Source organism: Xiphophorus maculatus, chromosome 3 (genome assembly GCF_002775205.1).
Source record: "Xiphophorus maculatus strain JP 163 A chromosome 3, X_maculatus-5.0-male, whole genome shotgun sequence".
Classification (NCBI taxonomy): Eukaryota; Metazoa; Chordata; class Actinopteri; order Cyprinodontiformes; family Poeciliidae; genus Xiphophorus; species Xiphophorus maculatus.
This window is the reverse complement of record NC_036445.1, coordinates 1,364,804-1,387,837: the sequence shown is the minus strand read 5'-3', so window position 1 is coordinate 1,387,837 and position 23,034 is coordinate 1,364,804. Positions and strand designations below refer to the sequence as shown.

The 23,034-nt window shown below is 39.4% G+C and overlaps 1 protein-coding gene across 2 annotated transcripts; it reads right to left on the bottom strand.

Moving 5' to 3' along the window:
• Positions 1-84: 84 nt before the first annotated feature.
• zyx (zyxin) lies at positions 85-22,133 on the bottom strand. 2 transcript variants are annotated; one of them, XM_023330332.1, is made up of 10 exons: positions 21,838-22,133; positions 11,058-11,293; positions 10,105-10,355; positions 9,211-9,306; positions 5,814-6,350; positions 4,445-4,586; positions 3,846-4,015; positions 3,438-3,616; positions 3,028-3,148; positions 85-2,919 (listed from the first exon to the last, which is right to left on the bottom strand). In XM_023330332.1, the coding sequence occupies exons 2-10, from the start codon at positions 11,278-11,280 to the stop codon at positions 2,806-2,808; spliced, it is 1,833 nt and encodes a 610-aa protein (XP_023186100.1). In that variant the 5' UTR covers positions 11,281-11,293; positions 21,838-22,133; the 3' UTR covers positions 85-2,805. The 2 variants fall into 2 exon arrangements, with proteins under 2 accessions (XP_023186100.1, XP_005798910.2); XM_005798853.3 differs by lacking the exon at positions 21,838-22,133 and adding an exon at positions 20,195-20,514.
• Positions 22,134-23,034: the final 901 nt, after the last annotated feature.

Genomic DNA, 23,034 nt, shown 5'->3' with positions numbered 1-23,034 from the left:
CAAGTTTCACTGATGTCACGTGGAGAGTAAACTGGACACTTGTCAAAAATATACATTCAAAAAAGCAGAAAATATGCACAAACATTTGGCAATAAGTATTTGTTTTTAATTTGATCTTTTGATACAGCCAGAAAATAAGAAGGGGCCAAGGCTAAATGATATTTTAACACATTCTTATGTATCAAATGTATAAAAAAAAGCTATATGTAAAGACAAGGCATTCACAGGTAATACAATGATGCACAATGTAGTGCCAAGTCACTGAAAGGTCATACCTAAAAGACACAGTGATGGCAAAGACACGGGAACAAAGTTAAAAAAAAAACATTGCCGCATAATACAGAAGACATAATACTAGGAGTAAAGCATGCATCACTATCATCTTGAGTTCATTCTGGTATTTCGCTGCACCAGGCTCAATTCAAGCGCAACAAACTATTTTCTTACTCAGAAATTATTTTCCACAACAGCACACAAGGTTTACTGGAAAGAAAAAACAAACAAAACAACAACAAAAAAATCAATGGAATACAGTGGAAAACTGGAATAGGAGTGTTGCCAAAATGAAAGTGTTGAATTTTATCATTGCAACACATTGCAGTAGAGTAGGAATAGTATTTATGTAACCGACAGAAACAAACTCAAGAGTAAAAGGCTGAAAAACAAAAATAGTGGTATTCACAACAATCATAGAACGAAACTGAGCAATACAAATGCCAAACATGAAATCTGATCAGTTTAATTTTGCCATCTGATTAGACACCTTTGTAAAATCTAACTGCTTTTACAGTTCTTTTATTATGCTCACACAGATATTAACACTTTTTAATATTAGATCCATAAATTACATTGAAGACCTTAAGAAATGCTCGCTGTTAAAGCTACTGTAGTACTTGTTTTTATTTAAAAATGATTATGTGCAGGGATAGTTCTGCGTCAAAGTGAAGATAGAACACTATTTAAAGTTCACTATGGCACTGTGCAAGAATACATTATAGGTCCTATTTCAGTCATGCTGCTGACATAGCCGGTCTGCTATTACACATTTCTGTCTGTGCTTGGCAAACCTGTGTTCGCCCATTTGTTCATCAGAAGAAAACATGCATCTAAAAATACTTTATTCAGCTCTCATCTATTTTAGAGTAAGTTAATTTTGTTGCAAATCTACCCTTACACACATTAACTAAAGAGAATGCAAAGGCGCAAGTCAAACGCATGCCTCAAAATCGAGAAATTCACAGCGAAAGCTCATAGCAACATTCACTGATTTTAAGTGTCTCTAGCAGAGTAAATTAGTTGATACAAGCACCATTAACCTATTTTGCAAGGACAAAGTCTTAATGATCAGGTTGCTGATGCTTCTTGCTCTATTGTACAAATCTTAAGAGGCGCACTGAGAAATCTGCTGTTTTTTCAGCATGGAGACAGAAAAATCGGATGTTTTTTTGATCAGTGAATGCACCACACCCAAGCGCTACCAGGTTGTAGCAGCAACAAAAATCTTCAGTGTGAGTTGCTGAGAAATTACATCCACTGAGGTAAAATCAGAGAAAAAGCACAAAACATGAAGGAAAGAAGCTATTTTATAAAAGGAAACCATTTTCCACAGATTTGTCGACTGTCCATAGAGGTAGCCACAACAGAAAGCTACACTTGGGCTAGATGCTGGTCATTTCATATTACTGCTGTTTTGATCATTCTGTACCCGACTTTCAAGTACAACGACAAACCCTATTTGTCTATTTGGTGGATGTCTATTTGTTCCAACCTGGGGAATATTTTGTAAAGTTGGCAAAGAGGAACAGACACAGAACCAATGTTATATGATAAGAGGAATGCTGAGTGATGTTTATACTTCTGAGCCTCTGACATGCTGTTAGAAAATGCCAGATAGAAGTTTCTAGAAAATCTAGATTTTCTAGGGAATGTCCAAAGAGTCAAGGTATCCCTGGTACAGGTGCCAATACCTGATGCCACACAGAAAAGGTAATTTAAACAGTGAACTCTTATCCTATTTTAAATTGGCATCATCCTGTTGAACAGCAACTGCCCTCCCACAAATGGTGACACTGCCTCTGCTCCCAATATAAACCAGTTACGGCTAATAGCAGTGAGAAGGCTTGAAAAAAATATATTGAATGCTGTTATTTATGGTTCTTAAAAAAACAACAACAACAACAAAAAAACCTCAGAATTTGATAAAACTGAGATGAGCAATGGTTTACAAAAATCAGTGCTTGGAAGTCAGCCACATATTTCAGATTGACGCATCTCTAACAAATCAGTTGTGGATCCAATAAAGTTAGAAAGCGTCGGGGAAAAGAAACCAGACGAAGGTCTTAAAATGGAAATATTTCAGTTCTTGGTCTTATTTACAATTTTTAGGAAAGAGACAGAGAAAGGCAACTTTAGATTTATCAGATGGCTCTTGTGCAAGTTCTGCTGTAATTTTTAGCGTAAACATTGATTTGGCACATTAAACTCTGCTGTAGTATACACATAATAAAAAGCTAGATGGATGACTGGAGCTTTGCAGATTTGCAATAATACACAGGGGCTTTAATTCAGTGCAGAACATTACCTCTGCACTGGATAAAGTGGTCAAAGACGAGAGGAATACTACACTGAATCTGCATGCAAACACTTTTTTTTTTGGAAATGATGCAATACATTCTCACACAGACAAACACACCCCCGCACAATAAACTAAACAAAGCCCTGTTGCAAAGGCAAATCGGCAGCTGAATTAATCCTGTGCTTTTGGATTTGGTTCATAGTTTAACTGAGAGAGGCGACAGCAGCCAATCACTGCGCGGCCTGCTTGGCTCGCTTGGTGTGGCACTTCATGCACAGGATCTTGCCGTCCAGCGGGTAACAGCCGTTTTCATCTGCCTCAATGGAGAGAGGGCGAGTGCAGTCCTGTGGAGCAAATAATGTGTTTTAACTTCCTCCAGAATATGATTATTAAACTGATTATTAATTTTATTAATTTTATTAATTATTAATGCTGATTATTAAACGCCTTACCTCACAGCGGTAACACTTGAGGTGGAAGTTTTTATCGAGGGCCACCACTCTGACCGTTTCCTCACTGCCGGCGTCAGGAATGATGGGTTCGTTACAGCTCACACACAGAGGAGAGAAACGTCTGCCAGGAACCGACGCACAGGGTGTTGGTTATTTCTCATGAATACACAGTAAAACAATATAAAACACAAAGATAGCCAATAACTGATTTAAATAACATTTGTGTCAGAGACAAAAAAAAATCCTAATTGTAACATCTCAAATTTGAATCCTATGTCTTCATGTTTCAGCTGCTTTCCACAATATCTATGCCAGATTCGACTAACCACACACCTCTTTTTCATAAGAATCTCCCCACGCCCACCAAAAGCACATAACAATGTATTACTGGTGTAAGAGTTTTCAGGCACCTGTGGTAATCCTGCACACAGTAGGGATTGTTGTTGTCGTCAGTGATAAATGGTGCACCCTCCAGTACGCAGGAGCAGGTGCTGCAGCGGAAACAGTGGGCATGGAAGCACTGTCCCACAGCCTTCAGCACACGGTCAGTGATTCTCTCCCCACACCGAGAGCAGACGGCCAGGGAATTCTAACAAGCAAAAATAAAATTAAACAAGGAAACTCAAGAATGATACTAAATGTGCTGAGCATTTAGCCATTTTTACAAAGATAAAATACTAAAACCTTGATGAGCTTCATAAAGTGGGACCTATTATGTTGCAAAACCAAAAACGATTACATTAACCTTTTGACTTTTTACAGAGGAGTTGATACATCAACTCATCCGTTTATGCTGCATATGAACTGTGCTTCCTCACCACGTAACAGTCTTCACATTGTGGTGCGCCGTCCCTGTCATAGAACTGCATGCCCTGCAGGGGGCGATGGCAGCTCATGCAACAGAAGCAGTTGGAGTGGAAGAGTTTGTCCATGGCCCTCACCGCTGGCTGCGTACGGGAAAGAGCCTCGCCACACTTCCCACAAACCTCTGAAGAAAAACCAGAAGATGTTCAAACAAGTAGAATAAAAGCATTCTTCATTGACAGATGAGCTTCTAATCACTACTGGTTGTTTTTAGTGTCATATACTGTTGGGCGCAGATGCAGTAGGCTCATTTAAAGTCTTCAGAAGATACACATCTGCTGCTTTTAAACACTACAAAAAATTTGAAATTATTCAAAACAGTTTATAGAAAATATTGATAAACCTCCTGCTTGATGGTGTTCCAAAACATTTAATCAAAAGCTGCTTAATGACTGCAATGAATAAGAACGACATCTGCCATTCATCTACATTAGTACTGATAATCACGGTGTGAAGCAGACATAAGGTTTAATGATTTTCTAATCAGCGTGGAAAATAGCTGCATGAGAAGAGAGGAGTGATTAATGTCTCTGTTTGTGAAACACAGTTGTACCTGTTGGAGGGGAGGTGATGATGGGGGCTTGTTTGTCCATGTTTTTTATGAAGTCCTGGGTCATTCTCTCCAGCTCCTCCACTTCCTTCATGTTTAGTGGGACGCCACCGCCAGGAACGGAAACTGGGCCAGGAGGTGACGGCTGTCCACACCAAAACAGAAAAACGCATGAAGTACAAATGGCACTTTGGTAGTTTTATAGATTATGACTAAAACACAACTTAATTTCTGCTCAAACATTTAAATACGGTCACTGGCAAAAAATACGTAATAGTAGTGGGGCAACCAGATCTCGTCATACAAGATCTTGTGATATTGTTTCTGGTGGAGGCGACAACTGTCTTATGAGAACTAGCCAGCTGCAGTGTACATGGCTTCTCCTGATGAACTTGTAAGAGAAGAAGTCCCAACTATCCTTAAATCATTTTTTGGCAGCTATTTGTATTTTTGGCAGAAATAATAAATTGCAAAAGCATAACAGAGGAAACATGAACAACATTTAAGCACTGCAAGTTGTTCAGACTCCGCAGGAGGCAGACAGCGTCTCTTTAACAACCAATGGCTGGACGTCTAGAAGTACATTGAGCAACATGATAATCACAGAACATCCTATTAATATCAGCTGGGAAATGGGTTTTACTGCAGACCATGCACAGTTGAAACACTGACCAAAGGTCTCAAGAGACAAAAAGAAATCAGAAAAAGATAAACAGTTTGTTGATTTTTGTGGCAGAAAAAAGGCTTTTTACAGGATAACTTTGATGCTATGAAGTTTTCTCACGTGTTATTAAAATTTCAACTCGTCTTGTGAGTTTTAGGCATCACTACACTCCCACCTTATAGCTACTAAGACTAAAGCACAGCATGCTCAACAATTATTGTCCACCCTAGTAAAGCTGTGTGAAAAGCTTTAAAAATCAATCTTTAAATTGCAGTAAAATATATGGTAAAGTTCAACTTTTAATCCGAGCACATTCATGATAGTTGTCGATGTATGTATGATGCATGGTTCCAAACAGTTACATATCCAAAGCTGCTACATTTTCCAATCATACTCTTCTGTTTAATTGGATGTCATAAAAAGTGCTGGAGTGACAACGAATGCGGTGGTTGCTACTCCTTAGGGTGGCACAATCTTAGTAAGACATAATTTAAAACTGAAATTGTGATTAGCAATGCTAGATGAGGACCTCAAATTACCTTGCCATCACACACAACCTCTCTGCAAATTTTACCGTTAGAAAAACGGCATTATTCAGTGAGAGATTATTTCACTGAAATAAAAAGACGGGTTTCTACCAGGGGTCCAGTACCTAAACCGGCTGCGGTTTGTTGAACAGTACATCCAAAGCAAAAAGCAGGAACCTACCGTTGATGAAGGGCTTGTTTTCATTGGCTGGCTGAAGGAGGATGATGGAAACGTCATAGCCTTGGGTTGAGGAGGAGGCACAGCAGCAGGAAGGTTTTGGTTTGCATTCCTCTGACTCCCAAAAGGAGAAGTCTTTATGTGATTAGGTGCTACAGGAGCAGTAGCGTTATTTGGTGGAGCAGGAGGTCGTGGTGGAGCTGCTGGTGGTGGCGGGAAGGAGATGGTGGCTGTGGGAGGAGAAGGTTTTGGTGCGCTATTTACTGGAGTGCCTGTTTGGTTCAGGTTCTGGTTGATCTTTTGCGCCAGTGAAGAGGATGACGTCGTCATCCTCCCTCCAAACTTTGGAGCCACGGCGGGCGGCTTAGTGAAAGGCTGGGCGCTGGGGCTCGTTCTGGCCTTGAGTTCCTCTGCCCAGGGAGCAGGAGGGGGCCGGTCTCCCATCTCAGGAGGTGGAAGGAAAGAGAGGGCTGGTTTGGGAGCAGTTGGAGGAGCCGCTGGAGGCTTGGGTGCTGGTGCAGACGAATACTGACTTGGTACCTGTGGATGATCATCAACAACAAAACCCTGAATTTATAGACTCTGATGCAGCCACACACACAAAAAAAATTATGTTTTTAAAGGTGACCAATTATGCTTCCTTGAACAGGTTAGGATACGTCTATGGGCTACACAAATAATTTTTAGATAATAAGATTTCAGTCTTGTCAGTTATGCTTATTTTGAGTCCATTTCCAGAATGAGCTGTTTTATGGCGTCTTGTCACTTTAAATCCAAATAATCTGCTGCTGCCCACCCCTCCCCCAAACTCAACATTTACACTTGCATGTGAAAATGGCTGCAAACAGATGCGCAGTAATACAACAGTAAATCTTTGAAAAGCAGAACTGGAGACTCCTGCACAACCAACAAGAATGCAGCAGGTGGTTTCTGGATGGTAAGTCAACAACGAAACACGTGTCTTTTCTAGTAAACATTGTACAGCTTATACAGCTGTAAAACCAGCTGACCAAATGTGCTGGAGCTGCTAGGTAGTGGGAAGTGCCTGCTGATTTGTGACATTAAGTCTGCAGTTTTTTGAAACAGCTCATTTTACAGAAACCAAAAACCTTTAACTTATTCAACTTATTAGTGGCTGAGTGTTTTTAAGCATTTGGGTTGTTTTTAGAAGGTGTAGAAACTCAAATGGGAGCACAAAAATACACAAAATGTAAAGTTTGCATAATAGGTCTTCTTTCATATTAAAGCTATCGGAGTTAAATTTCTATTTACCATATTTAAAATTCAGCACAGGGAAGTTAATATCTGCTGTATAAACCCCCCTTACTAACACACTTCAAGCAGACACCTTTATTATACTAAATCTGATTCACTGATTAAACTAAAAACCTAAAAGAGCCTCACAGTTTGAGCTTATCAGAAGTACTTTATCTTTCTGACATTTATTTTGTGGTTTGGGGCCAATGTTATCCTACTGTGATTCAGTACCTCCCAGTCAGATAAAACACTCCATTTATGGCCCTCTTACCGAGACTCTGGCAGCACACTCTGGCTCAATCACACCCTAACGCTCTCAGTTCACCTCACTGTGCATTGCTCTTCCTTTCCGCATGAAGCTCCTCTCTCAGTATGAATCACCAGTAACTTTACTTTTTTTTTGGTTTTCCTCTTTCAATCTTGTGAGTAGGCCTATCACGATAAACGATAAATCAATTAATCGTACGATAAATTAAAGCTATCGACGTCATTTGGCATTATCGTCTCTTCCGGTCTTTTTCTCTTTCTGTTAATGACACTGAATGAAAAAAGGCTCAACTCCGGTGCTCTCTACTGACCCTCCCTTCTTCGTTTCCTTAGTTAAATGCCCAGCGCACACCACACGAGCTGTCGGCCGATTGTCGGCCCATTTTCAAAACCTGACAGATCACACATTAGCCGACAGAAATCCTAGGTATAACGGTTCGATCGGGTTCGGTCCTGCCGTGTGGTGTCCAACAATGGGAACAAAATAATGGCTACAAGTCCAGTGAACTAATTTTAAAACCAGGCATTAATCAATGCTTTACTACAATCTACCTGTTTTGCATGTAGCTAGTCTCAGCGTAAAGTCCTGATTGAATGAAAATCATTAGAACATATTTACGTCACGTTAACGAAGAACAGCTGAAAAGTTACGGGGTTTATAAACTGCGGTAGCAATTCCGCTCCAACTGCTCTCCTTGTCATTTCTATATTCTTTGCACAAAATGTTGAATAAACATTAATGTTGTTTCCACGTCGCTGCACTTCGGGTTGCGTGGTGTCAGCTGTTTGGGATTCCCCTCTGTAATATCCCCTCAGGAAACGCGGAGGAGAATCCGAGCTTTCTGATTGGCTACCTGTCACATTCAACAGGCTGCGTTAAAGCTCCCAGTTGGGGAAAACCCCTGATTTAGATCGGAGCGGCAACGATGATCTTCTCTCACCAGCCGGCTGAGATCTACCTAATGACACTAAGACATAAAAATTGTAAATTAAACTCTATTGACTTATTTTATATGCGAATATACATCAGTTATAGCAGAAATAATAACGTGATAGAAAACCTAGTGCTGTATATTTATTCCTCAGTGAGATTCTCCTACCGTTTTATTCTCTCTCTCTTTGTCGTTAAGCACGCCCGTTGCCGTGGCAACCGCCTGCGCCCCGCAACGGAGCAGCGACGTTAAAAACGTAACATTCAGTCCGTCACGATGTCAAGTTTCCAGGCTTGATATTTATTTCTCGATTATTGGTTGATTAGCTAATGTAAACTCCTGCTCTGCTAGTCAGTCGGTCTTTGAGTCGCCTTTTTTTTGTTAATGGAACTGAAACGCACTGAATTGCGCAACACCTTGTTGAAACAATAATTACTGAGAATATAAATTTTAACAGGTTTTGTTGATTTAAAAAAAAATATATATTATTCTTTAATGAAGCTACAAACGTTTAGGATCTTAGTAAATATTTTGAGAAGCGCGTCAGTAGAGGAAGTGCTGGTCTCATGGTCCTGGCGGCTTTCAGTTTGTCACCTACTGCCGAGATCAACTCAAAACCTTCCCGCGATCGACGTATTGAGCATCCTGATCTTCCGTAACACACAAACACTACAGGAGGATCGGTTACGAAATCGTAAGGGAAAAATAGGGGCAAAAAAAACAAAATTTGTTATCGTGACAGGCCTACTTGTGAGTCATGTGTGCATTTCCCTTCATGAGCTTTCAAGCTGAGCAGATGACTGATTTTTGAAAATCTCCAAACAATTGCCACTGAGCCTGCTGCCCTTTTACTTCTCTGTTTCTCTTTATTTTGCTGGAGCTTAAACATCAATTCCTGCTGTTTCTTAAGCGTTTTAGAGAACACCATTGTCTGTGCAATGTACCTTGGGACTGAAAGATCCTCTAGTTTCCATATCAGACAACATCTCAGTCAGAGAACCAAGTTTATTGTCAAAGCTCGTCTGTTTCTCCATTTGTCTCTGATGAAGGAATGAAAAAGGTGAAAAATGACAAAAAGTACATTTATTGACTCCAGAATAGTCATTTATGAATGATAATAATTCTAATTTACACACAAAATTAGGATTTTAGTAAACATAGTGGTTCCTAAACATTAGCCCTCAAAGGTGGAATATGTTACATGTTTAAGATATTTTCCTGGTTAAACAATTTTAATAAAGCAATGTTTAATTACCAGGCCTCTGCAGAATTTAATGGAATACTGAGTAAGCAATTCAAACATTTAATCAGAGCAGAGACTCAACTAAAATCTGCATGACATCCACCTTTGAGGAATGTAGCTTGACATCACTGGGTTAGATCAATGCAGGTGGTTCTGGTTCTGGGGATGCATAGCAGACCAGAACCGGAAGACCTGAGAGGTCTGGAAGGTTGACACAACAACAGCAGATCTTTAATGTATTGTGGTGCTGAGAAATTCAGTGATTTGTAAACTTACAACAGTATTTTAAAGTCTATTCTTTGAGCTACAGGGAGCCAGTGTAGGAACCTTAAAACTGGTACAACTTAGGTTGTATTTTATTCAAGTGTTTAACAAAACCTGTTTATTTAAAAAGGGTATATATGCATTTAAAATGTATTTCCATACAATAATCCATCCATGACCTAACATAAGTTGTGGGGTAAAAAAAAAAAAAAAATCAAGACAGAAAATCTCCAGGTCATCTACAGACTGAATAACATAAACCAATGCTTTCCAGTCTACAGACTGATAAAGCACCAGTTCAGGCTCCAGTGACTGAAGCAATGCGACTCACCTGTGAGTTCCCAGCAGCATTTGGAAAACTTGAACTGGAAGCAGGAAGAGGTGGAGGTGGTGGGGGAGGAGGGGGAGCGAGACAGCTGGGTGGACAGGCCGCCTCCTCAGGGGGAACTGGGAGGGGGAGGTCATCGGCCACTGGAGGCGGAGCAGGAAAAGCGGGGGCATCAGAGGCAGGAGGTGGGATGTTGCATTCAGGGGGAGGGGCTGGCAGATCATCATCCAATGGAGGAGGAGGGGGTGGGAAGTCTGATAAAAATGAGAAGGGGTTGATTAAAACAAGGCATCAGGGGCCATACCACAAAGTATTTTTTCATTGCATGGTCATTTAGTTCTATATCAGAGTGATTGACATATTTTAACACAAAAACAATAAAATCAAAATATATTGATCTCAAAAATCTGATTTATACAAATACTTTAAAAACAGAAGATGCTTTTTATAGTCTAGACAACTAGAAGTGTAAAGGCGAGAAGAGTTTCTTCCTCTTTCCGGTCTCAGTGTTGAACCTGTGCCTCACACGTTCGTAGGGAACTCAAGTTACTGTATGAGTATGTTCTCTGCAGCAGGGTTGGGCCAGACAATATAAGTGTACAATGAAAGACTGGGGGACATTGCGTATGCCGATTGGTTGATGACATTACCAGTGTACAGGAGCCCAAAGTTTCCACCACAAACCTCATGCATTTGTAAAATTCTCCATAAAAATAACCGTTGCTAGCAAAACACAGGAAAACAAACAAACATAACAAAAGAAAACTAAAGCAATGCCCAACATTTACAGAATGGAAACATCTTACTTGCATTTATCCCAATCTCAAGCCTGTGTAATTTTCTTGTATATTTACAAAAGTTATGTTTACATGCTGTGTCAATTACCCAACCACACACAAGAAGTACTGAAAAAAGAAGCTGCAATGGGGAAAAGAGAGATTAAATAATGCAAATACCATCAGAGAGCGACGAGGGCGGTGGAGGCATGTCTCCAACTCGACCAATCACAGCTGTCCCTACTGGTGTCGGTGATGGGGCTGAGGGAGGGGTCTGACTTTTGGGCCTCGGCGGAGCCACAGAAGCAAACTTCTTGGGCTGGTTGTAGAAAGACGGAGTGGTGACTTTGACGTTCAGAGACGATGTCACCACAAACGGCTTGCTGCTGTTGGAGTCGTCCATTTTGTGGATTTATCTGAGGACCAACGGCGAGAAACAAAATAAGCAACCAATAAACACACAGGATTATTTAATTCATCTCACAGTGGCAGACTGGAGGTGAGCTCAGACTGCTTCACCATTCCCACACCCGAAGGGTAAACCAACATTTATCAGCTGACAAATGTCATAGGGTTTGCATTCCTCTGGAGAATATACACGTCAGGCATAGAGCTGTGGGGATGACGCATCAGTGAAACATTTGGCATGCAAACTGCACACTAATGCATACCAGCTTTAGAGGCTGCATCACCAGCACAACTCAAACGTTAAGAAAAGATGTCGGGAGTGCATTAAAAATTACAAGGTTTTTCTATTTGTTGCATTTTGAAATGAAAAAAAAAAAGTTACTCATATCATCAGACCTATAAAGTTTGTTCCAGATTTTAATTTATTATCTTGGTTAAAAGTGTCTTGACACCTAACATAAAAGTAATAAGCCTTCCCATGTCATAAAATTTTCTACCTTAATTAAAAGAGCATAATAAAAAGGAAATATGAATCATCTCTCAGGTTAGAGTTACCTAAATATAAGGACTGTGCAGACAGTTTCCAATGAAGTGAGAGAAAAAAGTGTGTGAAATGGTCTTTAATTAGCTTATAAACTCCCAGATGCTGGAGATAATTTACAATATGTAGCACCTGGCCATTTACAGAGTAATAAAGCTCAGCAATAGTAACGTTTCTGAGAACAGCCACTTTCCATAAGTAATGATCATAACCAACTCATCAAGACATTTTCATGCGAGTCACATCATACAGAGAGAGACAGGAAAAAAAGTTGAAGCAAACATGCTGGTGGTTAAACAAGTTATCATTTTGATGAGACCTTCAAGAGTTCCTGGGGACTTGAATACACCGCTGTGAAGAACATTTGCATGAACTTTTCCCAGAAGCGAGGTTGTTTGTATGGTTACCCCATCTAACCCTTCAGTACCACCAAAACCCACATGTGGACACTGACATCCGCTCAGGAAACTGCCTGCACTTCCACATAGCAACAGATTGCAACACAACATCACAGAGGAGGTAAACTAGAACAGTCAACAGTTCAAGAAACAGGATCTTGAGTTTCAATGAAGCCTTTGACAAATAATATCTGATGAACGCCACGGTCACTACCAGAGAAAGAATGAGTGAACAGATGGAAACAATTATTCAACATAATCATCATATTTATTTTCTATCTTAGCTCAAGCAAATCAACACTAATGTTCCCTTAAATGAGAGTCACTAAAGAAAGGGGCCATTTCCAGTCATTCATAATGGCAAACAGCACAAAGCATTTTATATGAGTGTGACCAGAGTACCAGAGCTTGGTAACCAGACACAGGGGTTCAGAGAGTCACTACAGAATGTCTATTAGATAAGAGACATCACATAGTTATTTTCATATTTAGTGCATGAAGTTTGCCTTTGTGGTCCAAGTCCCAGATAAAATCCATTTGAAATACTATTCCTCTTATACGCAAAAAGGCCCGTTATTGTGCTTCATGGGGGTTGGAGTAAATTGTTTAGCCAACTAAATATTAATGTCCAGGAATGTTAGAAGCGGTACCATTAATGTGTGAATATTGGAGGTATAGCAAATGTAACAAAAATAAAAGTATATAAAAAAAAACTCTGAAAACTTCAATAACTGTAAGACAACATATTTTTGTTGCCTTACAGAAAGAAAGAAAACTGTCCTCTTCAGGTGTGGCCAATTAGGTTTATTCATGTTGCACCAGCACACAACAAAAGTCATCCCAAGACGCTTTACAAGTGAGGAGTTTCAACACAGGGCCTTAGTGGGTGGCAAAAGAAAATAAATTACTCATTAGGGTTTTCTTAATGTCGGTAAACAGAGTATGGACCTTGGAAGCATTCTTTCTCAAGGAAGCAAAAGGCAATATGTTAAAAGTGTTTTCTATCCTTGTTGCTTTTTTTATGGGACACACTCAACTCTTCAAAGTTCTCAGAGCAAAATAAAACCGTACAGTTCAGAGGAGAGTTTGTTCTCTATGTCAGCATTCATCAAAAAACAGTTTTAACCATATATGTCCAAACTAAAGCCAAGTTGTATCACAGGCATGTCAGCTGATGCATAGTGTCAGAACATTGGGTAAGAGTTCCTACAATGAATCATGGAATTTTAGAAACATTGGCTCCTCAAATGTCCACCACTTGGCAACTTGCTATAACTACAATTATACAAGGAATTAATTGCAGTACTTTAACTCGTGAGTTTAACATCTGGAAACATGTTTTAGGTTAAACATCTGTGAACGGGGCAGTTGAAATCAACTTTGGGGGAAGAGACTCGTTTTAATCATTCCTTCTGCTCCAGTCTAAACACTGGAATGAACAACAAACCTTATGTCATCATAACTGATAATGAGGAACTTCCAAGGTGATAACGTGCGCAAATATGCTCCATACTTCCTCAAATACTAAGGCATTTATAACTTTCACCTGTTTTTGTGCACCTTTATACGAAGCAGGCCTTTTCTATAATTCTTGAATTTGAAATCCTTTTTTAAAATGCCACCTTTTAACCATTTCTACATGTGTGCTTATCTGAAAGTTTAAGAGAACATTCAATCATTTTGTTGTAATTGCTGTAACCTTTGAGAAATTTGTCAGAGTCTGCTGAATCACCAGTCTCTGAAATTTCCTTCAACAAACTAATGTCTTCTTCTGCTGACGAGCTTTATGGAACAGCTGATTTCATTTCTAGCAGGATTTGGCGTGGTATCTCTATAGTTGGGTGGACAGCAAACTTGCCTTACCTGAACCCTATAAAGAGTCTATGGGGTATTGTCAAGAAGATGTTGAGAGACACCAAACTCAACAATGTGGATGACCTGAAGATCACTACTAAAGCAACCCAGTTTTCTTAAAACCTCAGCAGAACCACAAGCTGATCACCTACATGCCACACTGCATCAACGCAATAACCTACGGAACAGAAACTTTGGAAAATGGACATACTTTCTAGTGGCTCAACTATGTATATGTATACCAAAAATTATAGCTTCATAACTAAACAGAATTCTAACAATATCCATATCTGTAAAATCACAATTGAAAGAACTGATTGAATGCAATACGTGGCAAGTTATATTTCAATGGATGGGCATTAAGAGGTTTTTCTTTCCAGTAATATATTTGGTCACCTGGATAGACTTTCAGCATCTAACCACAACTAATTTGTAAGATTTTAGCTATCAAGATTGTAAAGTTCACTGTGGCATTTGAAAATAAGAAACTGATGAAAATGTTGGGTAATTGTGATCACAAGGAATTTTGGGGTTTCATAAGCTGTAAGCCACAATCATCAAAAATGAAGATGAATGCAATAAATTAAGTTTTCCCTGATGTTTTAATTAAATATGCATCTGTAGAATTGCTGGAAAATAAATGCAAAAAGGTGAAATTAGCAAAAAGCAATAGAGGACGGGTGCTGAGCACCAACTTGTAAAGCTGTTGTCAATGTGTTCTGTATCAAGACCTACTTGATTTAAAATGAAGAGGACGTCTATCAACAGAGTACTCCAGCCAGAACACTTAAATCTATTATAGGCGAGTGCTTAACAGGGATAGTGCCGACTGTGATTTGGTCCTGTAATTGGAGTACTGAAGCCTCTTTGTCTCCAAGAGACAAAAGTCCTCTTAATTATTCAACAAGAACGATAACTTGTGGCAAGGTTTCATCTTCCCCCACAATGCTTGAATGCAGTCCAAAGGGATTCAGTCTGGTGAGATCAGCTACACTCTCAACCTCAGACGGTCTTACAAATGTATCATGAAACCTGATGCCTCAGAGGAGACCCGCTGCTGAAGAACATTTCTGGCACAAAAACTCAATGACATCACCGTTTTTGTCTTTTCCGCTGCCATGTAATCGACTCTCCCAGAATCTTTGCAGCTCTACTCTGTTATTTTTATTCCCATAATGAAAAGAAAATGTCTGACATTGTGGTTCCTTTTACAACTGGAGATGCAGATTAACGTTCTGTGGCAGAGCATAACTCTTGGGTTTTTTTTCTAATCTCCTTCCTCAGCCTCTAATTCAAGTCTCACCCACTACTTGAACTGAATGACATCACTCGAGACTGCATTCAATCATAGCTACCCTACAGCTGTAATGGGGGATGGACTCAAGAGGTTCCTGAAGGGGCCCTTCAGAAACCACAGAGCCAGAACAGTCAGTTTTCACAAACTAGAAAACTGTACTTCAACAGGGTTTGAATACTAACACCTTTTTTTTTCTCTTTCATAAATTATATAAATTGTACATCCTTTTCCTCTGTCAATGTCTGACAATAAATCAGACAAAACCTTTCTGTTTCAGGTCATTTAGGATTATCAAAATTATTTCCATTTGCTAAATTCCAGAATAATTACAGGGTAAGAATTTTTTTTAGGACTTAAGTTTAAATTCACAAATTTATATGAGATCACTATGCTTTCAAGAAAACCAGGATGGCTTTGTCAGTGGCGTATGTTTTATAACACAGAGATGAACGCGTCCTGGTATGATATGTGTATTCTAGCTCCAGAATAAAAGCAAAAATCCTTGTGATAATGCTGGCTGTCCCTGAAAGACAGTGTTATTATCCACAGTGACACCATTACAGCCTAAAAGGCCACTTCGATAGGAAGAAGTCAGTACTCCAGATTAAAGTATGTAATCACACAAAATGTATGATTAAAGTAAGTATTCAGGGACAATGACCCCAAATTTTAGGAAATCTAACTATGTAAGTAAATATCCAGTAAATATTTATAAGAATCTTTTGGAAGTATACCTGAAATGTTTAACTCCATTAAAAAACTAAATCTACTAAACAAGGAATTGTATTTCAAGAATGTTATAAAAATATATCAAGCAAGTAGAAATCATTTCGGTAAACTCAAGTGTCCTAAAACCGGAGACATTTAGTGTAAAGATCTGGTTTCAGCTGTGTGACTGAGGATGACTAAACAGCATCACAGCAGTCTTTAGGATGCTTGCAAAAGCTGTTCTTACAATAAAACTGATTGACAGAAAGAATCTGGTGACTACATGAGTCATAAAAATAGCTAAATACTGCAAATAAATTATGAAATATAAGAGAACAAAACAAAAACAGGTTTAACACTGAGGTTATCTTGAAGTTATAATGTTTCCAATTATTTATACATGGGAAAAAAACAATATCAGAAAATAACTTCATAAATATTTAGTTATATCAAATTTGAATTTATGACAGTATTTTCAGTTATTTCTTCCAGTATCAGTGGCTAGTGTCCAGCTGCTGAAACCCCCCATTGTTCTAATGTTAATAACACACGGTTTCTGGGAAAGCCTGTCTAGGCCGGGGGTCACTACTGCCCGGACAAACAGCCCTTTTGAGCCCAGTCTTACAGGTCACTGGGTATGTATTGTGTGCCTACGCGGTATTTCTATTCACATTCATTAAAGCAGACATCTCAAACCTTGTAACGTCAGCTACTGGATCCTGTATCACACTGCTCCTCCCCTCTGTCTGCTTACACCAACACAAAGTGTAATGAAGGCCAACGCAGAGTCACAAGATTCCTTCAGACTAAATCCAAGCAGCAGACCAGGGAGATGCTCTGAAATAACTTGTGTGTTTTGACTCATGAAAGCTACAATTAAGGAGAATTCCTCATTACACTAGCCATGAGCAGAGCTACTCGCCGTTTGTGTCAACATGTTTTATGTGACTCCCCAACCAAATAAAACAGGACAGTACTGAGGTACCCTGAGTACTGGGATAACGGATGTGCAACAACAGATCCAGTACCTCTTATCAGAAGCTTCTCAAAGTAGGGTGTTCTTGAACACAGTTTGTTTACGACAGCCCTGGATTGAGTCTCAAAAGAATTTGACAATGCCAAAGCTGGAGAAATCCTTTCCTAAAATACTGCATCTCTGAAAGCTTAAATTCCTTCTAATCTTCTGGTTCTTACTGCAAAATCCTGCAAAAGCTTTACGTTCCCCCAACATTAGAATAGATAAATTATTTAATAAAATGTGAGAAAAATGTGGGAAGCTAGTGAATCAGACCAAAAATGACTGTCTGCAACTATGATGAAGTGATTAGCCAATCAGAATACACAACATCCAGTGCTTTATCCATTTTGGTTTAGATGGAAATATACAAAAACTGAGTAGTATTTACAAAGACATGAAACCATAACCCTACATAGGCATCTGTTTACTAGGGTCAGGGTAAGAGTGAAAAGTAATCTGTGGGTCTAAGAAACTTTACCTGTATTTACAACTAGGAGTCACCTTTGATAGTTGATAAAACAAAAGACAAACCTCTAGCCCTTCTACAACGGTCATTTTTAACCACAGAGGTTAAAGCATCCATTTACAACACCAATATGGACAGAAATCTAAAAAGCACAGAAACGGCAATATTTCTTGATATTAAACATTCGTAACAAACACTCCATATTCAGCAGATAAGAAAAAGCAGATATACTATACCCATTATATGAACTAGCTAAGTAAAAAAGCCAAATAAATATCTGAGTTTAATGAACAACAACACAATAATTACTCCAATACAATTGCCTAGTCTGCAGTTGAGGGACAGGCCAGTTGGTTTTTCCTGAAATATTTTAATTATTGATAATCTCAACATAGCAATCAGCCAGTTAATGGAGAGATTACTAAAACTAATGAGGTATCCCTGAACTCTATCTACATTTTCCAGATAGTTAATTTCAGTTTGCACCATTTGCCAACTCGTGTCACCACAATTGACATTTACTAAATATGTTCAAGTTCACTTGAAGACAGACTCTGCATAGAAGAAGAAGAAGGAGAAGAAGAAGAAGAAGAAGAAGAATTACTTTATTCATCCCAGCAAGAATTTTTTATACACAGATTAACACACACGACGGGAGCTGCGTCTGCAGGCAGCCAGCCAGCTGAGCCGGCGCCATTTTTGAAGGAGGACATGCGGCAAAGGTCGTCGGGACCGGGAGTCGAACCCGCGACGTCCGCGCGTCTAAGGCCTCCAAATGTGGGGCATGCTAACCCCCTGCGCCACCACAGCACGCCCCAGTTAAATATCATACAGTCAACAATACCCATTGTTGATAAGAATGAAAGACAAGAGACAAGACAGATTACAAGTGTGTGAATGAGACGGAGACAGATGGAAGAGCAAACATGCTAGATGTAGCGGTACTGATAGTGTTTGAACTTGAGCACCTGGGGTTAATCATCCAAATCAATGTGGAGTGCACAGGAGGTGAAGAAAAGAGGAGAGTTATGGTGGAGACAAGTTACGTCAAGGACAATAAACGTCTCTGTGAGGGTGAAACGGGAATACTTACAAGATGTCGACACAAAAAATGAACTGAAACTGGAGTTTCAACCTTCAGAAATAGGTTGAGATATCTTTAACTACTTGCATATTAATTTACTATAAATAAAAATGGTTTGGTCTTTGAGACTGAAGCTAATGTCTAGCCTCATAGCAAAGAGGAGCAAACTAGACTTCAACATTCTTAGAACCCCAATCATAAAAAAAGAGAAGGAAAACCATAGTGGTTTAATGAAATGCTACTTTATAAACCTTTAAACATTTACCTGAGTATTATGTAAACAAGGGATCATTATGTAAACAAGTTAGATGGAGGTTAGAGGAGATGAAGACTTAAAAAAATAAATTGCATTAAGCAAATAATTTATGCTTTTTAGCTACTTTAGATTTAAATCAGATAATACAAAATGTTTTGACATGTTTTAACATATTTCACACAGAAAGATCACTGGTGGTGCACCAAGTCTTGTCTATCTGTCTTGCATAAATAATCACTGCCTTCTGTGTTTGTAATCACCTAATGGAAACATAAACAAAGTTAATAAAATAGTATTTACATGAAATACTGTGATGTTTTTGAGGTTAGAGTTGTTTTAAGACAATAGTCTGCTTTGGACTTTGGTCCTTCTGTCAGGATAAGCCTCTAGGAATGAGAGTTATCTGCTGCAAGTACAATATTTACACTGCATATACCGGTTTTTTTTATTAGAAGTGACAGACAATAGAAAAGATTAGAAATTAGTTTATCATTAATTTGGAGACAAATTCAGGGAACCAATGTTTGAGCATGTCCAGAGGAGTGATGGAGGATATATTGGGCAAGAGATTTTGAATGCGAAGTTGCCAGGGAGGGAGGAGAATGAGAAAACCACAGAGAAGGTTTGTGGATGTAGTACTGCGACAGAGGAAGATGCCAGAGATAGATTGAGATGGGATACAGAGTTTCTGCTATCAAACCCTCCAAAGGAGGAGGCAAAAGAAAAATTATCTACATATACCTGGTCTTCATTGGCTGACAACCAAACCTCCCTTTAAAAAGAGTATGGCGCAATGACAGGAAGTTAGACAGGAAATGAATTTACTGATATTATACAAACCTTTACAAACACTGGCAGAAAATGAACATACATCGTAAATGAGCTTGTATTTAATACTATTTGGTTATTTGCGATAGTCTAGAACAGCCAATGGACAAAGCTAAAGCTTTTTTAGCATTTTAAAACGTCTCCATAGATTATGAACGTAGCAGTCCGACAACCCCTGGATTAATCCGACAGTAACCAAAGCCTGTCAGCGCGGAGGAAAACACTGCAGATAAAAAGGAGCAGATCATTAAACGCAGAGGTGATTCAAAGCAAACGTGTGTTAGTATATTAGCTAGCAGACAGGCTAGCAAAGCTAACGCCGCGTTCTATGTTTTTAATGACTAAAATTAATCGTTAAGTGTCAAGTCTACCTTTGAAAAGCGTTACCGTGACAACGGCATCTGCGTGCTTTCACAAAGCTACATTTTTACCGAGGTCTGAAGAATAACACTCACTCACCTCTACCTTCGGGCTCGGACCGATCAATGAAACCGCCGATTTCCACCTACAGTAACGTTAGCAGGTCGGAGCACCACCGAGTCTGCACACACCCCACCACGTTTCCACTCGTTTCACGCTGTTCGGTGGTTAACGCCGCCCCATTCTCCCCCCTTTACCTCATATGGAAAAGTCACTGGGTTCTCTTAACTGCGCTGTCATCTGATTTAGTGATGTAAGCTCTCAGTTATTAAATCCAGCAGCATGACTACCTGCCTGCCATCTACAACTTTTTTAAAAATCTTTTAAGCTGGCCTTCCTGTCGGAGCTTCCGCATAGCCATGCCTTTATCGTCGGTGTCCAGCACCGTGTTGTATGGCAGGCTGTTCGTGTATATACTCTGATACTCTTGATAGCGGTCGCCTGCTAGTTTTACTACATGGCTCTGGTTCTACAAACAGTAATTTGCTCATGCTAATGACTGGTTGGTCGCATGCTGCACTAGTTTAAAGTGTACATGAAACTGTGCTAAGCATGAAATCCACAAAATACAGACAAGTGAAATCAGGACGTGAAATCAAACTGTAATCAACAATTACAGTTTCTTTAAAACACAGTTTTGACTTGTGAAATAACTTTGACTGTAAAAAACAAAATATATCAGGCAGAGAGGAAGATTGTCGCTCAAGGTACCATTTATGCACCAAAAGGTAGACCACTCTAGTATTTAAAAAATGCAAATTTTTTGCTTTCTGATGTGCCAGTTGACCATCAAATAGTGAACAAATAGCCTGCTTTATATAAGGACATTTTACTAAATGTCCTCATATGTGTACACAGTCAACTAGCACAATCTAGAAATGCAGAAAACTGATTTGTAGAGCCTAGAAATCACACAAATCAACTAAGTGTAGCTTACAAGTTCATTACAGAGAGTACATCTGAAATATGCACTGGTTAATTAGTTGACATTTGTGTAGCATGACTAAAAGCTTCTGTCAGTAAGTGCATTTTAAGCTATACTAATTGGCTATTTAGATTGTATTAGTTAACTCTTGCACATTTAAGGATCATATGTAAATGAGTAGGAGGAGATGGTGTTGAAAAGGTCACATTAGGATTTTGAACATGTCGTCAACTTCTATGGCAGTCAGTGACTAGATTGGTCTAATGGTCAACTATTGCACAAAAAAAGCCTACTAGTTGGGACTTTACTGTCCCAAGACATGTGCTATCACTAGATGATCAAGCTGCAAACAGTAAAAAGTAAAAAAGACAATGTTTTTTTTAACTTGTGTAAGCAAATGTATAACTAGTAGTCACAAACCAATTCTTGAATATTTACACATATGGCTTACCGTAGCCATGAGACTACACAGCGTATTCAGGAAGATTTGTTTTTATCCACTGAAAAGACAGATAGTTCCAGGAACACCACCCAGCACTATGAGCTTACTGTACGCTCTATTAGAAAACGCTGCTTGGAGGTAGATCCAAAGCGCCTATTTCCACAAAGATGACATTTCATTGACGTATCAGAACCTGAAAATCTGCGCCATCTCTATGCAGTCAAAAGACTTTACCTTATTAGGTAACCTGTTGCAATCTGATCCATAAGACAACAGTTCCTATGTTACTGAATGATTCACTAGAAAAAAGCTTACCCTGTTATTACAGCTGCAGTATGGATCTCACTTTAACTTCCCCTCTCTCTTCCTTTTGTTCTTTTTCCTCTTCTCGGTCCAGAATGAGTAAGAGGTTGGAACTTGTATCTGTAACACCAACTTCTCTTTCTCTCTTCCTCTCTCTGGCTACTAGACCCTCCCCCTGAGTTTTTCAGCCTGGAAAAGGAATGACACCATCCTCCCAAACAAGTTCTTTCTCGTCTGACTTTGGCTCAGGACTTGTGTATTTCTGTGTAAACAGCACCCCTCTATCTCTCCGTCTTTCCCTGTTCTGTATATCTGCTCATAAACGGTCCAGTCAGGACCCCTTCCTTCTCCTGTTCCTCCTCCTCCTCCTCCCCTTCCTTGTTCTTCTCCTCCAGCCCTCTCCTTTCTCTCTGGATTCTTACAGCATTCTTCATTGAATGACATCAACCCCCTTACCTCTCCATGTAAGGTCAGGCTGGGGGAATGAGGGAGCCCGGAGAGGGGGAGATAATGGGGACTTGATTAGATACAGACTCAGAAAGCGGTCAGGGCTTTAAACAAAAGGAGGTACAGTGGCTGAAGAAAGTATGTTCCACTCAGCATGGACTGTGGAAACTATTTTTGCTTTTATATACTCTCAAAAAGTTCCTCAGCATTTTTTGCATTTTACTCCAAACCACTCCTTCATGTGATAAATAATGACAAATTAATTATATAAAACTGTTTGTAGGCTCCTCCTCATAACAAGGATGCTGTCACCTTTAGCCTGGTGTTAATGTGAGACACCGCCCATCCTGTAAACCAGCCCTATGTCTGACTATATGTCCTACTCACACACACACACACACACACGCACGCCCCCCCACACACACACATACACACACTTCACATCCTTTTCACTTATCTGGCCACTACCTTTGACTGGTATCGCCTGTTAGAGGTGCAGTTATTGCTGGTTCATTGTGGGAACTGAGTATCAACATGGTGATGACTGAGCTCTTCATGAAACCATTTTTTTAGCCAACTTGCACATGTTTTGAGTTGAAATAGAACCACTTCTTAAAATCTGTACTTTGTTCTGCATTTTAGGGTTTTGGATAAGCTAGAAGAAGAAGATTGCTTAAGAACCACCATACATTAAAAAAAAACTAACACTTTTTAGTGTTATAATACTATAACACTTTTTAGTGTTAGAGGCTCCTAGCTCCT

Bases quoted from the DNA above. Each gene is read 5' to 3' on its own strand.
- zyx (XM_023330332.1), bottom strand. From the start codon at position 11,280: ATGGACGACTCCAACAGCAGCAAGCCGTTTGTGGTGACATCGTCTCTG. The intron at 10,356-11,057 runs GTATTTGCATTA...CATTTTTATCAG, and splicing joins GCCCTCGTCGCTCTCTGATG to ACTTCCCACCCCCTCCTCCT. The intron at 3,149-3,437 runs GTGCCTGAAAAC...GGTTCCTGGCAG, and splicing joins TGTGTGCAGGATTACCACAG to ACGTTTCTCTCCTCTGTGTG.